Below are 22,079 nucleotides of genomic sequence, written 5' to 3'. Positions count from 1 at the left end.
GTGAGCCACTCCACCCAGCCTAGATTGCAAACTGCTTGCAAGAGCCATGCCTAAAAGTACTCCAGAAAGGGATTTGGATTTATAACTGGGCAGAGAGAAAAATTGCTTTAAGCTAAAATGCAGGAAGGATTTGGCGGGGGCAGCAATTTTGGAGGGCAAGAAGAACCTGAGCAGACTCCCCTCGGAGTCTTAGAGAAGGAATGATGGTGAGTGGGGGTGAAACCCACCCAGGTGCCAGGAGACAGGGAAACAGAAGGTGGATCCTAGAGGATAGTGTTGGTATGGATCTGATTAGATGAGGTGACATCAAAAACCATTAATCAGAGAATGTTCTGTACACTAGTTTACTAGGAAAAGATAATGGGTATTAATGAATCCACTTCTGGTAGCAAAGGGCTTTCTTTCTATTGTGAGTTATTTTGGTATTCATGACCTTAAAGCAAGTCACAGCTCACAGTGGGCTCCAGTTTCACCATCTGAAAGCCTTATCATGCTGGGAATAGACCATGAATAACACTTGCTTCGGTAGGCCAGGCATCTTGGAATCTGTGTTATTGTTAAGTGTGCAGTGCCAGCTGTCCTGCCAGTGTAATCCCCAAACCCTTGTTGAGATTTGCCTGGCCCATTGCTACGGAAGCACAACACGGCCCCAGTTTGCAGCTCAGACGAAACCACCAAGGAGGCCAGTGCAGGGTGGGAGATCCAGGCTCTGCCCACACAGAGAGCTCGACACTGAGACCTCCTTAAATTCCAGGTGGATCCCCCCTCCCCCGCCACCGAGGCCTGCTGCTTCTAGGAGGTGTTCCTCCACCAAGTAGCAACAGCTTTTTGTGCACTCTGGTCACATGTGAGCCCAAGCCTGGACCTATGATCCCTCCCCGAATGTCTGGGGAAGCCAAGGCAGGGGTCTGAGGAGGCTCCACTTTCTTTAAAAGCAGCTCACTCTCATGGCAACCACAAATGAGCACATTTACCAGAGTTTCTCCCATGAGGAGATGTTCCATTTCCACAAAGACAACGCAATTGGGGTTCATAGAACAAGCACATGCATTTGGATTCTGTCTGTGCAATAGCCAGATGTCAGGTCTAAGGTGTAATTTAGTCTTATGTCTTTTAAATTCCTAATGGTAACTATGTAGCCACATCTTCAAAGCAGGGGTAAAAATCAGAACCGAGCCTGTTACTGACACTATCAGAAAGAGCCACAGGAAGATTCGGTCAAGAACTTGAGCTACAAATTTCCAGTCTTGTACTACCTGCAAAAGAGAAAAAGATGCCTTTCACTCAAGACACCAAGCAACAGTTCTGTATTCATCTCAAGGGATTTAAAAAGAGTAACATTCAGATTTATAGCATTTACTTAAGTTTTCAAAATGCATCTAATGTCCCAACCACACTACAGGCTCAGGTTCTTTCAGGGACTTCACTAATTGTACCCAAAAGAAGCAGCTTGGAACACTCTCATCAGCACTGAAGAAGGAAAATAGAAACAATAGAATTCTGAATGCATATGTCAACACTCCTGATCAGAATGGGAAAAGTCTGATTTTTACATGAATAAAGAGCCAGTATAGGCCAGGTGCGGTGGCTCACGCCTGTAATCCCAGCACTTTGGGAGGCCTGGGGCGGGGGGATCACCTGAGGTCAGGAGTTTGAGACCAGCCTGGCCAACATGGTGAAACTCCCTGTCTACTAAAAATACAAAAATTAGCTGGACATGGTGGTGGGCACCTGTAATCTCAGCTACTTGGGAGGCTGAGGCAGAATTGCTTGAACCCAGGAGACGGAGCATATCTTAGTCAGCCAGTATATCTTACTAGGGTGCTTCCTGATACACGTATGAAAAGAGTCACAAATTTATAATTTAAGAGTTTTCGTGGCCAAATGTCACAGGGTTTCTCTTCTTCCACTCCACCTGTGCTGCAGCTCCAGAAGGAAGGGTGCTGCCAAGGAGAAGAACCGACCAGGACAAGACAGGAATTCATGAAGGAGACAAGAGACTGAGTCCCCTTTATTAGGAAGGGGAGGTGCAGAGAGTGGGCAACAGGTCCATAAACACAAAGTCAAGGCACAACTGGCTGGGGAAGTCTGAAAGGAAGGGGAGTCCTCATCCCTCTAGAGTAAATAAATGTCCTCCGTCTTGGGGAAAAAAAAAAGAAATCTTTGTATTAGGTTTTTGTTTTGTTTTGTTTTGTTTTGCTTTTTTGAGATATAGTCTCGCTCTGCCACCCAGGCTGCAGTGGTGCAATCTTGGCTCACTGCAACCTCCACCTCCTAGGTTTAAGTGATTCTCCTGCCTCAGCCTCCCGAGTAACTGGGATTACAGGCACTCGTCACCATGCCTAGCTAATTTTTGTATTTTTAGTAGAGACGGGGTTTCACCATGTTAGCCAGGTTGGTCTCGAGCTGCTGACCTCAGGTGATCCACCTGCCTCGGCCTCCCAAAGTTCTAGGATTACAGGTGTGAGCCACCACACCCGGTCTGTATCAGTGCTTTTTTTGTTTGTTTGTTTGTTTTTTGAGACGGAGTCTTGCTCTGTCGCCCAGGCTGGAGTGCAGTGGCATGATCTTGGCTCACTGCAAGCTCCGCCTCCCGGGTTCACACCATTCTCCTGCCTCAGCCTCCCGAGTAGCTGGGACTACAGGCGCCCGCCACCACACCCGGCTCATTTTTTGTATTTTTTGCAGAGACGGGGTTTCACCCTGTTAGCCAGGATGGTCTCCATCTCCTGACCTCAAGATCCGCCGGCCTTGGCCTCCCAAAGTCCTGGGATTACAGGCGTGAGCTACCGCGCCCGGCCCTGTATTAGTGTTTTTAAAAGATTAGTGTTTTTAAAAGAAACAAACAAAAAAATCCTCCCAACTTGACAGCTGAATGTTTCTTGTTTAGCAGCAGTCACTTTTCTAGGGCTTTTAAAAACAATTTTAAGTGGATGAAAAACATGACAGATTGTTAAGAGAGAGGATATATGAGGCAGTGTCTGTGAACGCAAGAGAAAATGTAGAAGGATATTTCTAAAAAAAATTCTTGGCCAGGTGCGGTGGCTCAGGCCTGTAATCCCAGCACTTTGGGAGGCCGACGTGGGCGGATCACGAGGTCAGGAAATTGAGATCATCCTGGTTAACACAGTGAAACCCTGTCTCTACTAAAAATACAGAAAATTAGCCAGGTGTGGTGGTGGGCACCTGTAGTCCCAGCTACTCGGGAGGCTGAGGCTAGAGAATGGCACGAACCTGGGAGGCGGAGCTTGCAGTGAGCCAAGATCGAGCTACTGCACTCCAGCCTGGGCGACAGAGAGAGACTCCATCTCAAAAAAAAAAAATTCTTTCATCAGTTTGTTTATGAGATCAGGCTCTTGGCACCAATTTTCATCAATTTTAGAGTAAAATACTTGAACCCTATAAATTGAAGTTATTATATAACTGAAAATATGTAACTTGCTTTAGGCAACAGATCACTTTTCTTTTTCTTTTTTTTTTTGAGATGGAGTCTCGCTCTGTCGCCAGGCTGGAGTGGAGTGCAGTGGTGCACTCTCAGCTCACTGCAACCTCTGTCTCCCAGGTTCAAGTGATTCTCCTGCCTCAGCCTCCCAAGTAGCTGGGACTACAGGCGCCTGCCACAACACATGGCTAATTTTTGTATTTTTAGTAGAGATCGGGTTTCACCAGGTTGGCCAGGATGGTCTTGATCTGTTGACCTCGTGATCCACTCACCTTGGCCTCCCAAAGTGCTGGGATTACAGGCATAAGCCACTGTGCCCGTCCCAACAGATCACTTTTTACGCTGAAAATCTGCACGTCAAATAATATTTTCATTCCACTGGGGAAGGACTGTTTAGAAGGATGGGCTGGTCATGGTGGCTCATGCCTGTAATCTCAGCACTTTGGGAGGCTGAGGCAGTGGATCACCCTAGGTCAGGAGTTCGAGACCATTCTGGCCAACATGGCAAAACCCCATCTCTACTGAAAATACAAGAAAAATTAGCAAGGTACCACGTGGTGGTGTGTAACTGTAGTCCCAGCTACTCGGGAGGCTGAGACAGGAGAATCGCTTGAACCCAGCGGGCGGAGGTTGCAGTGAGCTGAGATCACGCCACCGCACTCCAACCTGGGTGACAGAGCAAGACTCCATCTCAAAAAAAAAAAAAAAAGAAGGATGAGGATGATAATTAGAAAGGTGAAAATTCACACTTGTTGACTGCTTATACAATGGAGCTGAGCCCCTGTGTGCTGGGTACACTGTGCATGTTTGTATTTTATGTCATTTAATCCTCACACAAACTTTTCAAGGTAGGGTTCAGAAAACTGAGGCTCAGGTTAAGTAACTTGTCTTAAGTCATTCAGATTATGATCTGAACCCAGGACTGTTTTCAGTCTGAAATTCACACTCTTCCCACACTACTTCTTTTCTTTCTCCTTCTCTTTTTTCTTCTTCTTTTTCTTTTTTTTTTTTTTTTTCTGAGATGAGGGTCTTGCTTTATTGTCCAGGCTGGTCTCAGTTCTGGCCTCAAGTCATCCTCCTGCCTCAGCCTCCCAAAGTGCTAGGACAAGCATGCCCACCCACACCCAGTTAATTTTTAAATTTTTTGTAGAGACAGGGTCTCACTATGTTGCCCAGGCTGGTCTCGATCTCCTGTGCTCAAGTGATCCACCCGCCTTGGCCTCCCAAAGTGCTGGGATTACAGGTATGAGCCACTGTGCCTGGCTCACACTTAAAAAAAAAATCTGTAAACTAAATAACCACATCCTCTTTCCTCACCAAAATATATGTTGTAACACTACATTTTATATTAATTTAAAAATCTCATTCTTTCTGATCTTTTATTTCTAAATACTGTGGTTGAACATATTTATCATCCTGTGAAAAATGAGAGACAAATTACCAGAAACCAGGATAACCAACTTAAAATGTGTAATTGAATTATTTAATATAGAATTATAAGAAACAATTTTTTTATAAGAAACAATTATAAGAAACAATGTTGCTTAATCAACAGTTGCTTCACTTTTGCTCCTTATGTTTTTGTGAACTACTTCCTAAAAATTCATACTAATATCACTATGTTATGTCAGGGCTTGCTTTAAATGTTATATGTATAAAAAGCATGTCTTATAATGTCACATTTAAACCATGACAATATTTTATTGTAAACAGATGTCAAAATATTTGTCTTTGGCCTACCTTTATGGCAGCATTATCAGGAATACCAGTTTACTCACCTGGCTGATAAAATGTTCTTTCTTCACATGTCTTGAAATGTATCTAATGGAATCAGCAGCTTTCTCCAAAAAAGCAACCAGAACTTTTTCTCCATCACTAAGCTGTTTCTGTTTCTTTTTTTCGAGGGCTTTGCCTTTCACTACTGGTTGACTGTCATCTTTCTCCGGGAATGAGTAGTGATCCACGTGGTCTTTCATGCAAAGTAATTTTGGAAGTTTCTGCAGAAAGAGCCTCTTAACCCAGGGGGCCATGGGGTGGTATGTGGAAGAAGATCTATGGTGAACGTTAATGACAAACACGGTAACAATGATGGACAGGGTCACGAAAATCATGATGAACAGCAGGTATTCTCCAATGAGAGGAATGACTTTGGAAGACGATGGGATGATTTCTTCAATCACTAAAAGGAAAACTGTCAGAGAAACCAAGACCGATGTGGATAATGAAAGTTTTTCTCCTTCATCCGAAGGTAAATAGAACACAAGAACTGTTAGGAAAGACAGCCCTAGGCAGGGGATGATGAGAAAGAGGGTATAGAATAAAGGCAGGCGTCTCAGGACGAAGGAATACGTGATAAAGGGATAAGAGTACACGCCGTCCCTTCTGTTTCCCTTCATCCCCTTTGCGTTCAGTATTTCCCATTCTCCGTTATCGAAGAAGTCTTTTCTGTCGACATTTTCATTGATCAAAATGAGGTCAACCATGGTGCCATCATAAGTCCAGGATCCAAACTTCATGGAGCAGTTCTGTTGGTCGAACGGGAAAAACGTGACGTCCATGGTGCAGGAGCTTTTGTAGCTGGCAGGAGGGGTCCAGACAACAGTTCCGTTTGATTTCACAATGACCTTGGTCATCAGGGAGCCTTCGAAACGGCCGTCAGCGCTGCAATCAAAGCAGTTTCACCTTAGCAGTCGGTGGAGCACCTGCTAGTTTTTGTTCTTTTTCCCAGCATTGACTATTTCTATTTTATGACTTTTCTTTTCTTTTCTTTTTTGAGATGGAGTCTCACTCTATCACCTGGGCTGGAGTGCGGTGGCGCCATCTCGGCTCACTGCAACCTCTGCCTCCCAGGTTCAAGCAATTTTCCTGCTTCAGCCTCCTGAGTAGCTGGGATTACAGGCACCGGCCACTATGCCCAGCTAAGTTTTTGTATTTTTAGTAGAGACAGGGTTTCACCATGTTGGCCAGGCTGGTCCCGAACTCCTGACCTCATGAATCGCCTGCCTCGGCCTCCCAAAGTGCTGGGATTACAGGCATGAGCCACTGCACCCTGCCCTATTTTAGGACTTTTCTACCACAACGCCAGGCGACTGTTTTAATAAACAATTTTTTTATTTAAAGTTCAATATTTCTTTTAAGTATTTTGCCTGAATCAGAATTTTCTATTCCTAGTGTTAATCTGACCAAAATCGTTTTCTTCTGTGATATTTATTTTTCTTTTTTTCACTTTTTTAAAAATTTATTTTTTTCCCCAAAAGTAAAAAACAATGTAATACTTACTTTTCAAAGAGAACTATGTCAGGAAGCCACAGAGATTCTGATGGAACTTTAATGGAATTGATCCCACCATAATCATCAGGATTCCAGCGTAACTTGTGGTCTGTCCATTCCTGCATGAAATTAGTACACTGTGATTTTATGCTGAAAGTTCAGTGTATTAGATCTTGAAATCTTCAAGTTTCTGTTAGCTTTACCAAGCCACTGTTTTATTAAGAAGAGGAAATTGTCCCGGTTGGACTGTGTGACCCTACTGGGGACTCAGTACAGGATTCACCTTGAGCCAGCCTGGCCTCTGATCTCACCCAGGCCCACGTACTTTGCATGTTACATATTTCCAAAATTACCGTTATCTGCCTCACCACGAAGAGGCTCTACAACAAATGCCATTAATTCACGGTCTATCTTTTCAGCCTATTTTCTCTTAACAAACAAACAAAAGAAAAGCAATGATGTGTCTAATTCAGTTTATTCTAGGAGGGTGGGTCCAGTGACACCTTAATTACATGCTAACAGGTACAAGTGATTTTGAACACCACTCAAGAGGCTTCGACGAACATCCACCTGCTTTGTTAATATGAGACATCCATTTTCCATGAATTCTTCTTGATCACATTAGAACTTGTATCCAATAAAAAATGTTTTCACAGCATTTTCTTTTAAGTTTTAATCTGAATTTATTTTTGGAGCTCCCAATTATAATTTTAAATTACATTCCTAATATTGTTAGCCTCCAGGTGCTTACACATTTTTCTTCATAAGGATGAAATCACATGGCACGTTTTACAGGGGCTGATGAATCTAGATAAATAAACCTGGCCATGAATTGATCAGACTGTGAAGGTCAAGAGGATGATGTATGGATGACCCAATCACAGCAGAGTGGACTCTATTAAAAAGATTTTTGGGTCCAGAATCATAGGAAATCTGACCTGAAAATTAAATTTTTCTATTCTACAGCCCCTCATGTGGATAGGTGAGTAAGGATGCAGGAGTTCAGAGAGTTAGAAGGGCATGCCCAGCATGACGCTTCCTGGAGCCCAGTGATGCCAACTTTGTCATTAAAACATCAGGAGTCAGCAGATGGATGATGTCACTAGATAGTAAAATACTGAAATATGCATGATGCCTGACAAATGGTGGAACTCCACACCCCAGAGGAAACATTGTCTATCTTAGACAACATTTTTGAGACTTGATCCCCAAAAAACAAAGTTTAAGATGTATGGGCCTTTAAAAAGCTAGAATCTGAAGTATAACAAAATGGCATGATATTTATTTATTTTATTTATTTATGTTTTTGAGGCGGAATCTCGCTCTGTTGCCCAGGCTGGAGTGCAGTGGCGTGATCTCGGCTCACTGCAAGCTCTGCCTCCCAGGTTCATGCCATTCTCCTGCGTCAGCCTCCCGAGTAGCTGGGACTACAGGCGCCCGCCACCACGCCCGGCTAATTTTTTTTGTATTTTTTAGCGGAGACGAGGTTTCACCGTGTTAGCCAGGATGGTCTCGATCTCCTGACCTCGTGATCCACCCGCTTCGGCCTCCCAAAGTGCTGGGATTACAGGCGTGAGCCACTGTGCCCGGCCAATGGCATGATATTTATGGGAAATCATGCATATGAAACTGACAATTTAAGAGCCCAATAATAAAGTATTCACTATGTTTACTTGGTGCTCATGGGCTTCTTTTTTTCTTCCTCCTCTTCCTATTTTGAAGAGCAAATATAATCTCCTTCCTAGGAATAATTTGTCTCCTGCTAAGGAGACTCTTACTATCATTGGTAGGTCTGAGTCTCAGAGGTCTTGGAGGGAACTCACTTATAGTAGCATTTGTGGTTTGTTTCAATTCCACTTTATGCACTTTGTAAAAATTTACTTACAGTAAAATTCACTCTTTGGTTTACACTTATTAATGCAAATAGCTGTATAATAACGGCAGGCATTAAGATGCCAAAACAGTTTTTTTGCCCAAAATATTTCCCAGGTGCCACCCTTTTGTAATCAGCCCCCGCCACCACGCCCAGCTGATTTTTGTATTTTTAGTAGAGATGGGGTTTCACCTTGTTGGCCAGGATGGTCTCAATCTCTTGACATTGTGACCCACCAGCCTCCACTTAGGTCTAAGATCCATTTTCCGTTAATCTTTTATAAAGGTGCAGGAATGGGTTGAGGTTCATTTTCTTTTGCATGTGAGTGTCCAATTGTCTCAGCACCTTTTGTGGAGAAGACTGAACATCCATGGAACTTCCTTTGTACATTTGTCAAAATGTAGTTAACTGTGTATGTGCATGGGTCCATTCTGGACTGTTCTGTTTCACTGATCTGTGTATCTGTCTTTCTTTTTTCTGTTTTTTTTCGAGGCAGTCTCACTCTATCCCCCAGGCTGGAGTGCAGTGGTGCAATCTCGTCTCACTGCAACTTCCACCTCCCAGGTTCAAGTAATTCTCATGCTTCAGCCTCCCAAGTAGCTGGGATTATAGGCATGTGCCACCATGCCCGGCTAATTTTTGTGTTTTTAGTAGAGACAGGGTTTCACTATGTTGGCCAGTCTGGTCTCGAACTCCTGACTTCAAGTGATCCAGCCACCTTGGCCTCCCAAAATGCTGGGACTATAGGTGTGAGCCACAGCGCCCGGCCCTGTGCATCTGTCTTTTTGACAATATCACACTGTCTTGGTTATTATAGCTTTAGGTAAATTTTTGAATCTGCTTGTGGCTATCTATAAGATATCCTGCCAAGATTTTAATTGTGATTGATTTGAATATACAGATTAATTTGGTGAGAACTGGCATCATAATATAGATTCTCCTGGCCCAGGAATATTATTTATGTCTCCATTTACTTAGGTCTTGATTTTTTGTTGTTGTTATTTTGTTAGTGTTTTGCAGTTTTAGGCTTACAGGCATTGCACATATTTAGTTAGATTTATACTTACATAGGCCAGGGGCAGTGGCTCACGCCTGTAATCCTAGCACTTTGGCAGGCCAAGGCGGGTGGATCACCTGAAGTCAGGAGTTCATGACGAGCCTGGCCAACATGGTGAAACCTTGTCTCTACAAAAATTAGCCGGGCATGATGGTGGGTGCCTGTAATCCCAGCTACTTAGGAGGCTGAGGTAGGAGAATCGCTTGAACTTGGGGGCGGAGGTTGCAGTGAACTGAGATTGCACCACTGCACTCCAGCCTGGATGACAGAGCTAGACTCTGGATGACAGAGCTAGACTCTATCTCAAAAAAAAAAAAAAGTCATTTAATTTTTAAAATTCCAGTCGTTCATTGTTAGTATCTATATATACAATTGACTTTTGCATATTGACCCTATGTCCTGTGACCTGGCTTAGCTCATTTAGTTTTGGGATCTTTTCTGTAGATTTTCTACATAGACAATTATGTCATTTGCAAGTGGAGCGTTTTATTTCTTCCTTTCCAATCCGAATAACTTTGACTGCTTTTCCTTGCCTTAATTACTTAGTAGTAGTAGCTGCAACACTAGAAAGATGGCAGAGCAAGAGCAAAGAAAAATCCCTTTGGTTCCAGAAAATCTCCTGAAAATGAGGACGGCTTATGAAGCCCTCAAAGCCACCCAGGCAAAGCAGGCACTTTTGGCAAAGAAGGAGCAGAGAAAAGGAAAAGGGCTCAGGTTTAAACAACTGGAATCATTCCTACATGATTCCTGGTGACAGAAACGTGACAAGGTGCGTCTCAGATGAGTAGAAGTGAAACCACACCTTGGAATTGCCAGATAAACATTCCTTGGCCTTTGTTGTACGCATCGAAAGGATTGATGGCGTGAGTTTACTGGTGCAGAGAACCATTGCGAGACGTCGCCTAAAGAAAATTTTTAGTGGTGTCTTTGTAAAAGTCACCCCCCGGAACCTAAAAATGCTGCGTATAGTGGAAACTTATGTGACCTAGGGATTTCCAAATCTGAAGTCTGTCTGGGAACTCATTTTGAAACGTGGACAAGTCAAGGTCAAGAATAAGACCATCCCTCTGACAGACAACACAGTGATTGAGGAGCACCTGGGGAAGCATTTCCAGGAGATCTCATGGTTCTTGTGCCCTTTCCACCTCTCAGTGGCCCGTCATGCTACCACAAATAGAGTGGGCTTCCTCAAGGAGATGGGCATACCTGGCTAGCAGGGTGAATGCATCCATCAGCTCATCTGCCGGCTGAACTAGACCCAGGTGCCAAACTGCAGTAAATTTTTATCAATGAAGTGGAAGCATGTGTTTTTGTATTTTGGGGAATTTTTATCAAGTATCTTCACAGAAGATTATTCCCTGCTTTATCTTCAAAAACTGGAAAGGAAGGGTCAAGGAAAAGAGAGTAGCTGGCCGGGTGCGGTGGCTCACGCCTGTAATCCCAGCACTTTGGGAGGCCGAGGTGGGCAGATCACTTGAGGTCGGGAGTTTGAGACCAGCCTGATCAACATGGAGAAACCCCATCTCTACTAAAAATACAAAAATTAGCCGGGCATGGTTGCACATGCCTATAATCCCAGCTACTAGGGAGGCTGAGGCAGGAGAATTGCATGAACCCTGGAGGTGGAGGTTGCGGTGAGCCGAGATTGGGCCATTGCACTCCAGCCTGGGCAATAAGAGCAAAACTCTGTCTCAAAAAAAAAAAAAAAAAAGAAAGAAAGAAAAAAGAAAAGACAGTAGCTTATGTTTATGGCAAGCACCTCTCATCACAGTCCAGTTCCAAGGAAAAAATTCCGGTGTTTTCTTTTTTTTTTTTTTTGAGACTGAGTCTCACTCTGTTGCCCAGGCTGGAGTGCAGTGGCACAATCTCGGCTCACTGCAACCTCCATCTCCCGGGTTCAAGCCAATTCTCCCACCTCAGCCTCCCAAGTAGCTGGGACGACAGGCGCCTGCCACCACGCCTGGCTAATTTTTTTTGTATTTTTAGTAGAGCTGGGGTTTCACTGTGTTGGCCAGGATGGTCTCGACCTCCTGACCTCAGGTGATCCGCCCACCTCGGCCTCCCAAAGTACTGGGATTACAGGCGTGAGCCGCTGCGCCTGGCAAATTCCAGCGTTTTCTACATTGGCTGCCGCCTCGTCTGAAATCAGCACATTCCATGGAGGAAGGAGTCCTGCTTTGCTGCATCTTCTATCCTAGAGTTTAATGTTGGTAAATGAGTAACTCTAGCATTTGTCCAATGCTCCCTAAGACTCCTGTAGCGGTCGACCAACCCCAGGGACATAATTGAATCCGGAGATTCCTGGGGCCTTTGTTTGAAAAAGACTTGAAATACACATAGGAAGAAAGGCACAAAAATAAATGTTCACTTGTCTCTGCTGTGAGTCTATATTCCAAAAAAAAAAAAAAAAATTACTGAATAGTATTATGTTAAGTAAGATATCCTTGCCTTGTTCTTGAACTTTGGGGGAAAGCATTTAGTTGTTCACCATTAAGTGTTTATGTTAGGTGTTGGGGGTTTTTGTAAATATCCTTTATTAGATTAAGGAGGATTCCTTCTATTACAAGTTTCCTGAGGTTTGTTTGGGGTTTTGTCATGTTGGTCAGGCTGGTCTTGAACTCCTGACCAGGTGATCTGCCCGCCTCAGCCTCCCAATGTGCTGGGATTACAGGCGTGAGCCACTGCGTCCAGCCTAGGTTTCTTTTCTTTTTCTTTTTTTTTTTTGAGATGGAGTTTCGCTCTTGTCGCCCAGGCTGGAGTACAATGGTGCAATCTTGGCTCACTGCAACCTCTGCCTCCAGGGTTCAAGCGATTCTCTTGCCTCAGCCTCCTTAGTAGCTGGTATTACAGGCATCCACCATCATGCCCAGCTAATTTTTGTATTTTTAATAGAGACAGGGTTTCACCATTTTGGCCAGGCTGGTCTCGAACTCCTGACTTCAGGTAATCCACCTGCCTTAGCCTCCCAAAATGTTGGGATTACAGGCGTGAGCCACCACAACCGGCCTAAAATATAATAAATATTTATTAATGCTGTATTAGATGAGGCAACCAGTGCTTAGAGAGTTCAAATACCTGTCCAAGGCCACACAGCCAGTCAGTGAGGGAAACGGGATTCAAGGCTGCTGCACATGGCTGGGTCATCCGTGCAGCCACAACTCCAGAGGTGCCCTGCACACTGAGTCTGCTGTGAAGGGGGCCCCCAGGAAATGTGCAGCCTGGTGGCCTTAATGGGCTTTAAGCTAAGGTCTGCCTGAAGCCAGATCCTCCACGCTTTTACCTCTCCCCATGATGCATTGCAGTGGGAAAACCTATAGCTTAAAATGCTTCATAAGTTCAGTTGTTTCTAGCAAGCTTTCTATGGCTCAGCTCTCAGGGGTATTTCTGGTGCTGATAGATATAAAGCACAATGGTGTACTCAGGCTAAACAGCAGCTCATTCCATCTCTCCATCAAAGAGAGAAAACAAAAAAACAATGATAAAACAGAAAAACTGTTTGGCCTTAATAGCAAAACACCTGTTAAAAGGCAAACAGTAAAATACAGTGAAATATCTGTTAAAAGTAATAATAAAATATAAGCAATAGTAAAATATTTAAGTAATAGGATATCCTATTACTTATGATATTTTAGTAAATATCTAAACAGTAAAATATATGAGTAAATATCTAAATAGTAAAATATATAAGTAACAGTAAAATATCTGTTAAAGCCACCCCCTCAACGGGGAGCTGGGCAAGGTGGCTCACATCTGTAACCCCCTGCACTCTGGAAGGCTGAGGCAGGTGGGTCGCTTGAGCCCAAGAGTTTGAGACCAGCCTGGGCAACACGGGGAAACCCCATCTCTTCAAAAAATAAACAACAACAAAAATTAGCCGGATGTAGTTGTGTGTCTGTGGTCCCAACTACTTTGGAGGCTGAAGTGGGAGGATCACTTGAGCCTGGCTGTTCAAGGCTGCAGGCACCTGTGATTGCACCACTGCATTCCAGCCTTGGAGACAGAGCAAGGCCCTGTTTCAAAATAAATAAGTAAATACATGAATAAAAGTCGGGGGAATTATACGAAAAAGCATACTCTACTGTGTCCAAGTGCAGTGATGAACAATGGGAGAATTATGAGATGAGGAATGCGCCACAGGGACACAGGCCTTTGGTCGTCCTCTGCTTCGGCAAGGCCACAGGAAGGAGGGGTGCACCAAGAGATCTTTTTTTTTTTTTCTTTTTAATGGAGTCTCACTCTGTCGCCCAGGCTGGAGTGCAGTGGCGCGATCTCCACTCACTGCAACCTCCGCTTCCTGGGTTCAAGCCATTCTCCTGCCTCAGCCTCTCCAGTAGCTGGGATGTGCCACCAGGCCTGGCTAATTTTTGTATTTTTAGTACAGATGGGGTTTTGCCATGTCAGTCAGGCTGGTCTCGAATTCCTGACCTCAAGTGATCCACCCGCCTCGGCTTCCCAAAGTGCTAGGATTACAGGCGTGAGCCACCACGCCTGGCCACCAAGAGATCTTTATACAAAGAGGAGGAAATCAGATTAGGAGATAAAAAGGACACGTGCTGTGTCTGCTGCCTTGAATTCACCTGCCCTTCTCTTGGTAACAGAACCCCAGTTTCCTTTTGTGGAACAACCTCACTCCACTCTCAATCCATCAGCTTTTGGGTGAGCTGATGCATCCTTCTGCTCCAGGCCTGCCTCTCAGACCTGCCCACTGTGATTTTCAGGGACAACAGGCAACCAAATCAGAGTTGGCAAGACACCACAGGGCTTCTGAGACCACTGGAAAAGAGGTGGGACACTCTTTCCCTGATGAACTTGCACACAGGAAATGTTTTGTTTTGTTTTGTTTTGTTTGGGACAGAGTCTCGCTCTTTTGTCCAGGCTGGAGTGCAGTAGTGTGATCTCGGCTCACTGCAACCTCTGCCTCCCAGGCTCAAGTGATCCTCCTACCTCAGCCTCCCAAGTATCTGGGACTACAGGAGTGCACCACCATGCCCAGCTAATTATTGTACTTTTTGTAGAGACAGGGTTTTGCCACATTGCCCAGGCTGGTCTGCAGCTCCTGAGCTCAAGTGATCCACCTGCCTCAGTCTCCCAAAGTGCTGAGATTACAGGTGTGAGCCACTGCGCCTGGCTTATAGGAAGCATTTTGAGTCTGGAGTTGATGTAGACATCCTGCTTCCAGGGGAGGGTATGGATGAGAATGGAATCAACACAAAGGACAGGGAGCCCAGAGACTCCCAGAGAGGAACCAGGTCCTGGGAATATAGCAGGGGCCCAGGATGAAGCTGCAGGTAAAGCCAGCCCTGTCCCTGGACTTTTCCGATTGTGAAAGCTAATAAGTTCTCTTTTTGCTAGTGTTAGTTTATGTGAGGTTTTCTGTCACTTGCAACTAAAAGGTTCTCAGCTGATCCTGGGAAGAACCTGGGTGGCTATGCAGCTGCAGCACGCTGCAAGCACATAGTTAAGAGCACTGGGGACAGGCGCAGACTTGGGCAGACCGGCTAGGGCTGTGCTGTCATGTTCCAGGTCCATCTTTAGTGAGCACAGCTAATGAGCCCAAACGCACAGCTCCTCCATCTGGAACCTAAAGATTGATGGAAATGAAATCACCTGCTTCTTGGATCCAGTTTCCTTCCTTCTACAGGCACCGAAGGTCTTTACCTACACCCAGTTCTATCCTGCAAAGGAGGATGGGGGATGACTAAAATTCTAGCACTTCTGTCTTGTTGCAAATTGCAAAACTGCAGCAAACAAATACCAGCTTTATAAATTGTTCTAAGAGAACTAGGACAAGCCTCAGGGGGAGGTATTTTTAAGTCAGAAAGATTTGTGTTGCTTACCTGACCTTCAACAGCAGGATTAACAGCTGTGACCAGAGATAAAACAGAGACAGTGGTTTATGGGGCTCACTGTTTTCAAATAGTTCATTCATTCATCAAATATGCAAGGCATGTACTAGCACTGAGCACAGCTGCCTTGACCTCTTATCCTGGGGCTGACTCAGATGATAAACCAGTCAACTAACAAATACCCACACCTCCTGACAGTTGCTATAAAGGAGACAGTTTGGGTATGGGATACAGAACAGTGGAGTAGACAGGGAAGGCATTTCCATGGAGACGACATTTAGACTAAACACGCAGGGTAAGAAGGAGTCTGAGGGCTGGGCGTGGTGTTTCATGCCTGTAATTCCAGCACTTTGGGAGGCCAAGGTGGGCAGATCACGAGGTCAAGAGATCGAGACCATCCTGGCCAACATGGTGAAACCCCGTCTCTACTAAAAATACAAAAATTAGCTGGGCGTGGTGGCACGCATCTTTAGTTCCAGCTACTCGGGAGGCTGAGGCAGGAGAATTGCTTGAACCCGGGAGGCGGAGCTTGCAGTGAGCCGAGATCGTGCTGCTGCACTCCAGCCTGGTGACAGAGCAAGACTCCGTCTCAAAAAAAAAAAAAAAAAAAAAAAAGAAGGATTCTGAGTGGGGCAGGGCTGCGTGGGGAAGAAAGTCTGGCCAAAGATGGAACCGCCTGTGGGAAGGTGCTGGGGCAGGAAGGAAGGAGAGCGTGAATGCAGGCTGCCTTCAGATCCTTGAGGAGGATATTAAAGGGATCTAGAGCAGACTCAGTTGCTCCTAACCAGTAAAGAAAAAGAGGCTAGGTGGGACTTGTGGTCAATACTGCTAACACAGGTGGCCTCAAAAGAGAAAGCACACTGGACTCCACTCACAAGCCCTGAGCTCCACACTAGGACTGTGCTTTACTAGCTGTACAACTTGGACGAGTCACTGATCTCCAGCTGCTGCACTGCTTTGCAAGGGTGAGAGAGCATTCTTCACAACCTTAGTGTCCTTCTGCTATCAGACAGGGAATCACAGAGCATTCTCCCTGAGATGCCCATCAGAGGGCTCATCCAGTTTCTTTTCTGTTGTTTTTAGACAGGGTCTCACTCTGTCGCCCAGGCTGGAGTGCCGTGGTGTGATCATAGCTCATTGCAGTTTCAACCTCCTGGGCTCAAACCATCTTCCAACCTCAGCCTCCCTATTAGCTATGACTACAGGTATGCACTACCACGCCTGGCTAATTTTTCTTATTTTTTGTACAGACAGGGGACTCCCTATGTTGACCAGGCTGGTTTCAAACTCCTAGCCTCAAATGATCCTCCTGCCTTGGCCTCCCAAATTGTTGGGATTACAGGCAGAAGCCACCACGCCCAGCCCACCCAATTCCTGCCAGGATGTGTGTTCACCACAGAGCTGGCTGTGCCCTGTAGACCAGGACCTCTGTGGGTTTAGAATGGCACAAGCCACAGGACATTTGCAAGTGGTGGAGTCAGCAGTGCCCAGCTGAGGAGCCAGAGCCCAAACCTCTATCTTGTTCTCTAAGGGGCTGCAAGGTTTTCTGGTCACTTCTTTGTTCTTTCTGAAACCCTGGTGGCATCTGGGGATTAAGCTCCTCTCTCTCCCTTCTTAGGGTAAGAGATGAGAAATAATATTCCGTGTTTGCATAGTGTGTTCCAGCTGAGATGCTCAAAGCCGTCGTCAAACACCAGCTCCACATCACAGCAGTTCTCGGCTTGAGAGCTGTGTTTTTGCAGGAAACAGGAGCGCACAGGATATGTCAGAGCCAAATATCAAAGTTAATATATGACTAAGAAAAAAACGGAAAAACACTCCAACTTTAGGCTTCCTCATTCAGAAAATTGCAATTTCAAATCCATATCAAATATATATAATCCCTTAAAATTGTCTTTTCTTACATGTATTACCTGAACAATCACTCATAAATGTCTAGCTAAACCACAACCCAGAGCCAAATTTTATTTAAACCTAAATCGTAAGGCTTTTTAAAAAAACTATAAACAAAGTCCTCGAATTATTCTTTTTTCTTTTTTTTTTTTTTTTTTTTTTTGAGACAGAGTCTCGCTCTGTCACCCAGGCTGGAGCACAGTGGTGCCATCTCGGCTCACTACAAGCTCCGCCTCCCAGGTTCACGCCATTCTCCTGCCTCAGCCTCCCGAGTAGCTGGGACTACAGGCACCCGCCACCATGCCTGGCTAATTTTTTGTATTTTTAGTAGAAATTGGGTTTCACCGTGTTAGCCAGGATGATCTCAATCTCCTGACCTCGTGATCTGCCTGCTTCAGCCTCCCAAAGTGCTGGGATTACAGGTGTGAGCCACCGCACTCAGCCAAGTCCCCAAATTATTCTTACTTCAATGCTAATAGGACCAAAAGATAATAAGGAACAAATATTCTTTGCTGTTGTCTTGATTTGCACTCTCTGGGACATCCCTGGGATCTCCAGTCATCTTAGATGTGAAATTCTTAAAGCCAAATTCTTGTTGATTCATTTTAATCCTAAAGGCAGCAACATGACATATTATATGTTTCATATTCCTGTTAAATTCATGAGTTGTTAAGGCCAGGAAATGTGATTTGTTATTAAGGATGAAGGCCAGGCGTGGTGGCTCACCCCTGTAATCCTAGCACTTTTGGAGGCCCAGGCAGGCGATCACATGAGGTCAGGAGTTCCAGACCAGCCTAGCCAACATGGTGAAACCCCGTCTTTACTAAAAATACAAAAATTAGCCAGGCATGGTGGCACGTGCCTGTAATCACAGCTGCTCAGGAGGATGAGGTGGGAGAATCACTTGAATCCGAGAGGCGGAGGTTGCGGTGAGCTGAGATCACGCCACGGTACTCCACACTCCAGCCTGGGCAACAGAGTGAGACTCTGCCTCAAAAAAAAAAAGGATGAAAAAGCTCAAAGGTGGCAACAGAAAGTAACATTTATTGAGCTAGTCACATTCACATATATTATCTCATGTAACCCCCCCAGACAACACTGTGAGCTAGGCATCACCTCTATTTAATAGATGAAGAGACTGAGGGTCAGAGAGGTGAAGTGACTTGCCCAAGTCTATATAGTAGGCCTTTGACCCCTACTCAATTCTTACTAGGGTCCACTTGAGTAAGAAGTCCAAACTTGGCCTCCTTTGCTAAGGTTAGAGTAAGGTTGCAGAAAAGGAAGGAAAATCAGATCATGAGGAAAGATCTGAGATGAATTCATCAACTTATAAGTGCCATTCCAGGTTGCGGATGGTAGACTTTTGGGGAGATCACCCAGACCTCTAGTACTAGCCTGACCTTTCCACAACAGGTCTGCTTCTTATTTTTCCTGAGAAATCAGCTCCAGGGGTCTATCCAATAAGGCCTTCATGTTTGCTGAACTTTTTTTGATCTAAAACAGACATCAGCTGTTGGAAAGACACTGCTACTTTAAGATATTGGCCTTGGCAGACATTCAAGCAGTTTTATTTTCCTCAGGATTGTCATGGGGAGAGGAGAACAAACTGTCTCAGCTACAGTGAAGCCAGGTCATTTAGTCCTCTCATTGCCTTATTTTTATATGCAACAGCGCCCAGCTCAGGGCCTTATGAGGCAGAAGGCGAAACTGACTCTGGAGGCGGGGACTCGGGTACCGGACCAGATTGAGAACTAGCTAAACAGGGCCGGGCAGAAGCGGCTTTCCATAAGACAGGGCCACCTGGGCACCATGTCAGTTTACCATCGCCTTGGCAATACCCGGAAGTTACCATCCCTTTCCATGGCAATGACCTGGAAGTTACCACCCCCCTAGACATTTCTGCATAAACTGCCTCTTAATTTGCGTATAATTAAAGGTGGGTATAAATATGCCTGCAACCTTCGCCTGGGCGCACTGCTGGCGGGTAGCCATGGTCTGTAGGGAGCAGTATCTCTGCTGCCGCTGTCCTTGAGTTCTTTCCTCGGTGAAGCCAGACTAAGCCCCAATTTTGGGGTTCACCTGCCCTGCATCACTTACACAGTGCAGAGCAGGCTCTCAGGAAATATGGATTGAGTAAATTTGGCATTTGTTGCCATAATGATTATTTCTATTGTAACATCTAGGCAAAACGGCCAACCCTTGTGTCATTTCAAAAAACGTCAGTTTCGCCCAGCACAGTGGCTCACGCCTGTAATCCCAGCACTTTGGGAGGCCAAGGCGGGTGGATAACCTGAAGTCAGGAGTTCGAGGCCAGCCTGGCCAACATGATGAAACCCTCATCTCTACTAAAAATACAAAAATTAGCTGGGCGTGGTGGCCGGCGCCTTTAATCCCAGCTACTCGGGAGGCTGAAGCAGAATTACTTGAACCCAGGAAGTGGAGGTTGCACTGAGCCGAGATCATGCCACTGCACTCCAGCCTGGGTGACAGAGCAAGACTCCATCTTAAAAAAAAAAAAAAAGGTCAGTTTAATTTTCATTGTCTCTACGGTGCTTTCCACATTTTCCTAACCTTGATACAACGGAGCAGGATCTGAGGGGCTGGGGCAGTAAGTACTTTCTCACGTAGTTCTAGTGAGTCAATGTTAACAATATATTTATAGTTTATAGGGTTTTGATTACTGTCTGGAAGTACAAAGGAGGAAGACAAACTAGTTTGCAAAATAAAATCAATAAAATAAAAATAGCACCATGTGGAAGACTTCCTCTGGATGTCACTAGATTTGTGCTTTATAAAGTTCTTTCTTTGGTTGAGAGGATAGAAGAAGAGTGTCTAAATATACCAGAGGAGAGCTATGGAAACAGAGGATAAGACAGGATAATTGACTTAAAAAACCCCACAAGTATCTCATTCGTATGCGCTACCATGGAACATGCTTTTGTTCCAAGTATGTAGAATTTTCTTCTCCATGTGGATATGAATTAGAGAACATTTTTCAGTGTCTGGGAGGCAAATGAGGAAAGAGGGGGAATTGGGCATTTTTGTTTTCATTTTGACTGAGGGACACAGAGATGATTGCAAAGAGTTACCAATGGGTTTGCTCAAATGTGAGAGCTTTTGGATAGCGGTGTTATTGGACTACTATTCACTATTCAGGTGGTTCACAACTTCTCCACCTTTTTGGCTTGTAGAACTTCTGTTTGTCCTGGAAGACTCAAATTAAATATCCCCTCCTCCTGGGAGCTTTCCCTGACTTTCTTCCTGTCTCATTGTCATTTTTTAAGCTCCACAGTGGTTTATATGTACTTTCTTTGTGCTATTTATCATGGTAATTATTTTTTGGTAACTAACGCTATGTCCTCTTCTTTCAGGCGGTGCTGTGTGTTGCTCTTTATACATCCAGGATCTAGCAGGGCGCCTGGCACATAGGATGTCAATAAATCCTGGTGAATGGATGGAAGATGGAGTGGATCCTAACTTCATTCTCTCCTGAATTCTTTCTAGACCAACTCCATCAGATGTTCCAGAGACTGAGGAATCAAAGTCTTAGAAGACCAGGGTTAGGAAATTATACAGGAACAGGACTAAGAGGAGAACAGGACACTCTCCAAACTCTCCCTCCAGTCTAAGGCAAGTGAAAGATTTCTCTACATAAGTCGGACTTCCCTAACAGTGCTTAACCCTGAGCAAGTCACTTCCACTCTCCATCTCTCAGTTTCCTCATCTGCAAAGTTAGGATAATAATAGAACCTCCCTTATAGGATGGCTGTGAAAATTAAATGGGATTATTCCCGTTACACAGTTAGCATAGTGCCTGGGCACTCAATAAGTACTCAGTAAATCTTAAATATTATTATTAGCTGCTCTGGAACTAAGATCTGTGTAAAACACCAATGCTAGCTTTTTATAAATATCTGTTTTATCTTGGTTTTCTTTTTTTCATCTTTTTTTTTAATCATTCAGCTTTCTTTAATCCATATAGCTTTAAAAAGTGTTTTTTTTTTTTGAGACAGAGTCTTGCTCTATCGCCCAGGCTGGAGTGCAGTGATGTGATCTCGGCTCACTGCAAGCTCCGCCTCCCAGGTACAACCGATTCTCCTGCATCAGCCTCCTAAGTAGCTGGGACTACAGATGCCCGCCACCACCCCCGGCTAATTTTTTTTTTGTATTTTTAGTAGAGATGGAGTTTCACCGTGTTAGCCAGGATGGTCTCAATCTCCTGACCTTGTGATCCACCCGCCTCAGCCTCCCAAAGTGCTGGGATTACAGGCGTGAGCCACTGTGCCCGGCCAAAAAGCTTTTTTTAAAAAGCATAAAAATAACATCATGGCAGAGCTCAATGCCTCCTGTTGCAGGCAGCCTTCCCTTCTTGCCACCCACTGTTATAAAAATGACCTTTCTTTTCTGCCCCAACATTGTCTGTGCCATAACAGCGCGTATTAACTAATATCCACTGTAACATTTCCCACTCCAAACTCAATCTGTGCAAATAGACGTTGCGTTGACTATATCCTCTGTAGTTTTCTGGAATGTGAAGCTTCATTTCTCCTGCTTTGGCTCCTCCTGTGATCTAGAAGCAGGGCTTAGTGTTCAGGGAGGAGGCTGCATATGGCCAGAAAGATCCCGGCCAGGGGTTAGGAAACCCAGATTCCTGCCGGATGAGGACTGGACTCTTCTATCTCTATAAAACAGGGGTAA

The 22,079-nt window shown here is 44.8% G+C and overlaps 1 protein-coding gene and 1 pseudogene across 1 annotated transcript in view; one reads left to right on the top strand and one right to left on the bottom strand.

Moving 5' to 3' along the window:
* Nucleotides 1-330: 330 nt before the first annotated feature.
* The window catches only part of CHRNB3 (cholinergic receptor nicotinic beta 3 subunit), a 38,230-nt gene continuing 16,481 nt past the window's right edge, over nt 331-22,079 (bottom strand). Inside the window, exons 4-6 of the mRNA XM_054499780.2 lie at nt 6,722-6,831; nt 5,221-6,103; nt 331-1,256 (exon numbers count right to left, since the gene is read on the bottom strand). Coding sequence (XP_054355755.2) covers nt 1,122-1,256; nt 5,221-6,103; nt 6,722-6,831 — 1,128 coding nt within the window. The 3' untranslated portion in view covers nt 331-1,121. The remainder of the gene's footprint in view (nt 1,257-5,220; nt 6,104-6,721; nt 6,832-22,079) is intronic.
* Nucleotides 10,199-10,898, top strand: LOC129043132 (ribosomal protein uL30-like; annotated as a pseudogene).

The sequence above is a fragment of the Pongo pygmaeus genome, chromosome 7 (genome assembly GCF_028885625.2).
Source record: "Pongo pygmaeus isolate AG05252 chromosome 7, NHGRI_mPonPyg2-v2.0_pri, whole genome shotgun sequence".
Classification (NCBI taxonomy): domain Eukaryota; kingdom Metazoa; phylum Chordata; class Mammalia; order Primates; family Hominidae; genus Pongo; species Pongo pygmaeus.
Note: the sequence above shows the minus strand (reverse complement) of the source record. Positions and strands in the feature narration are given on the sequence as shown.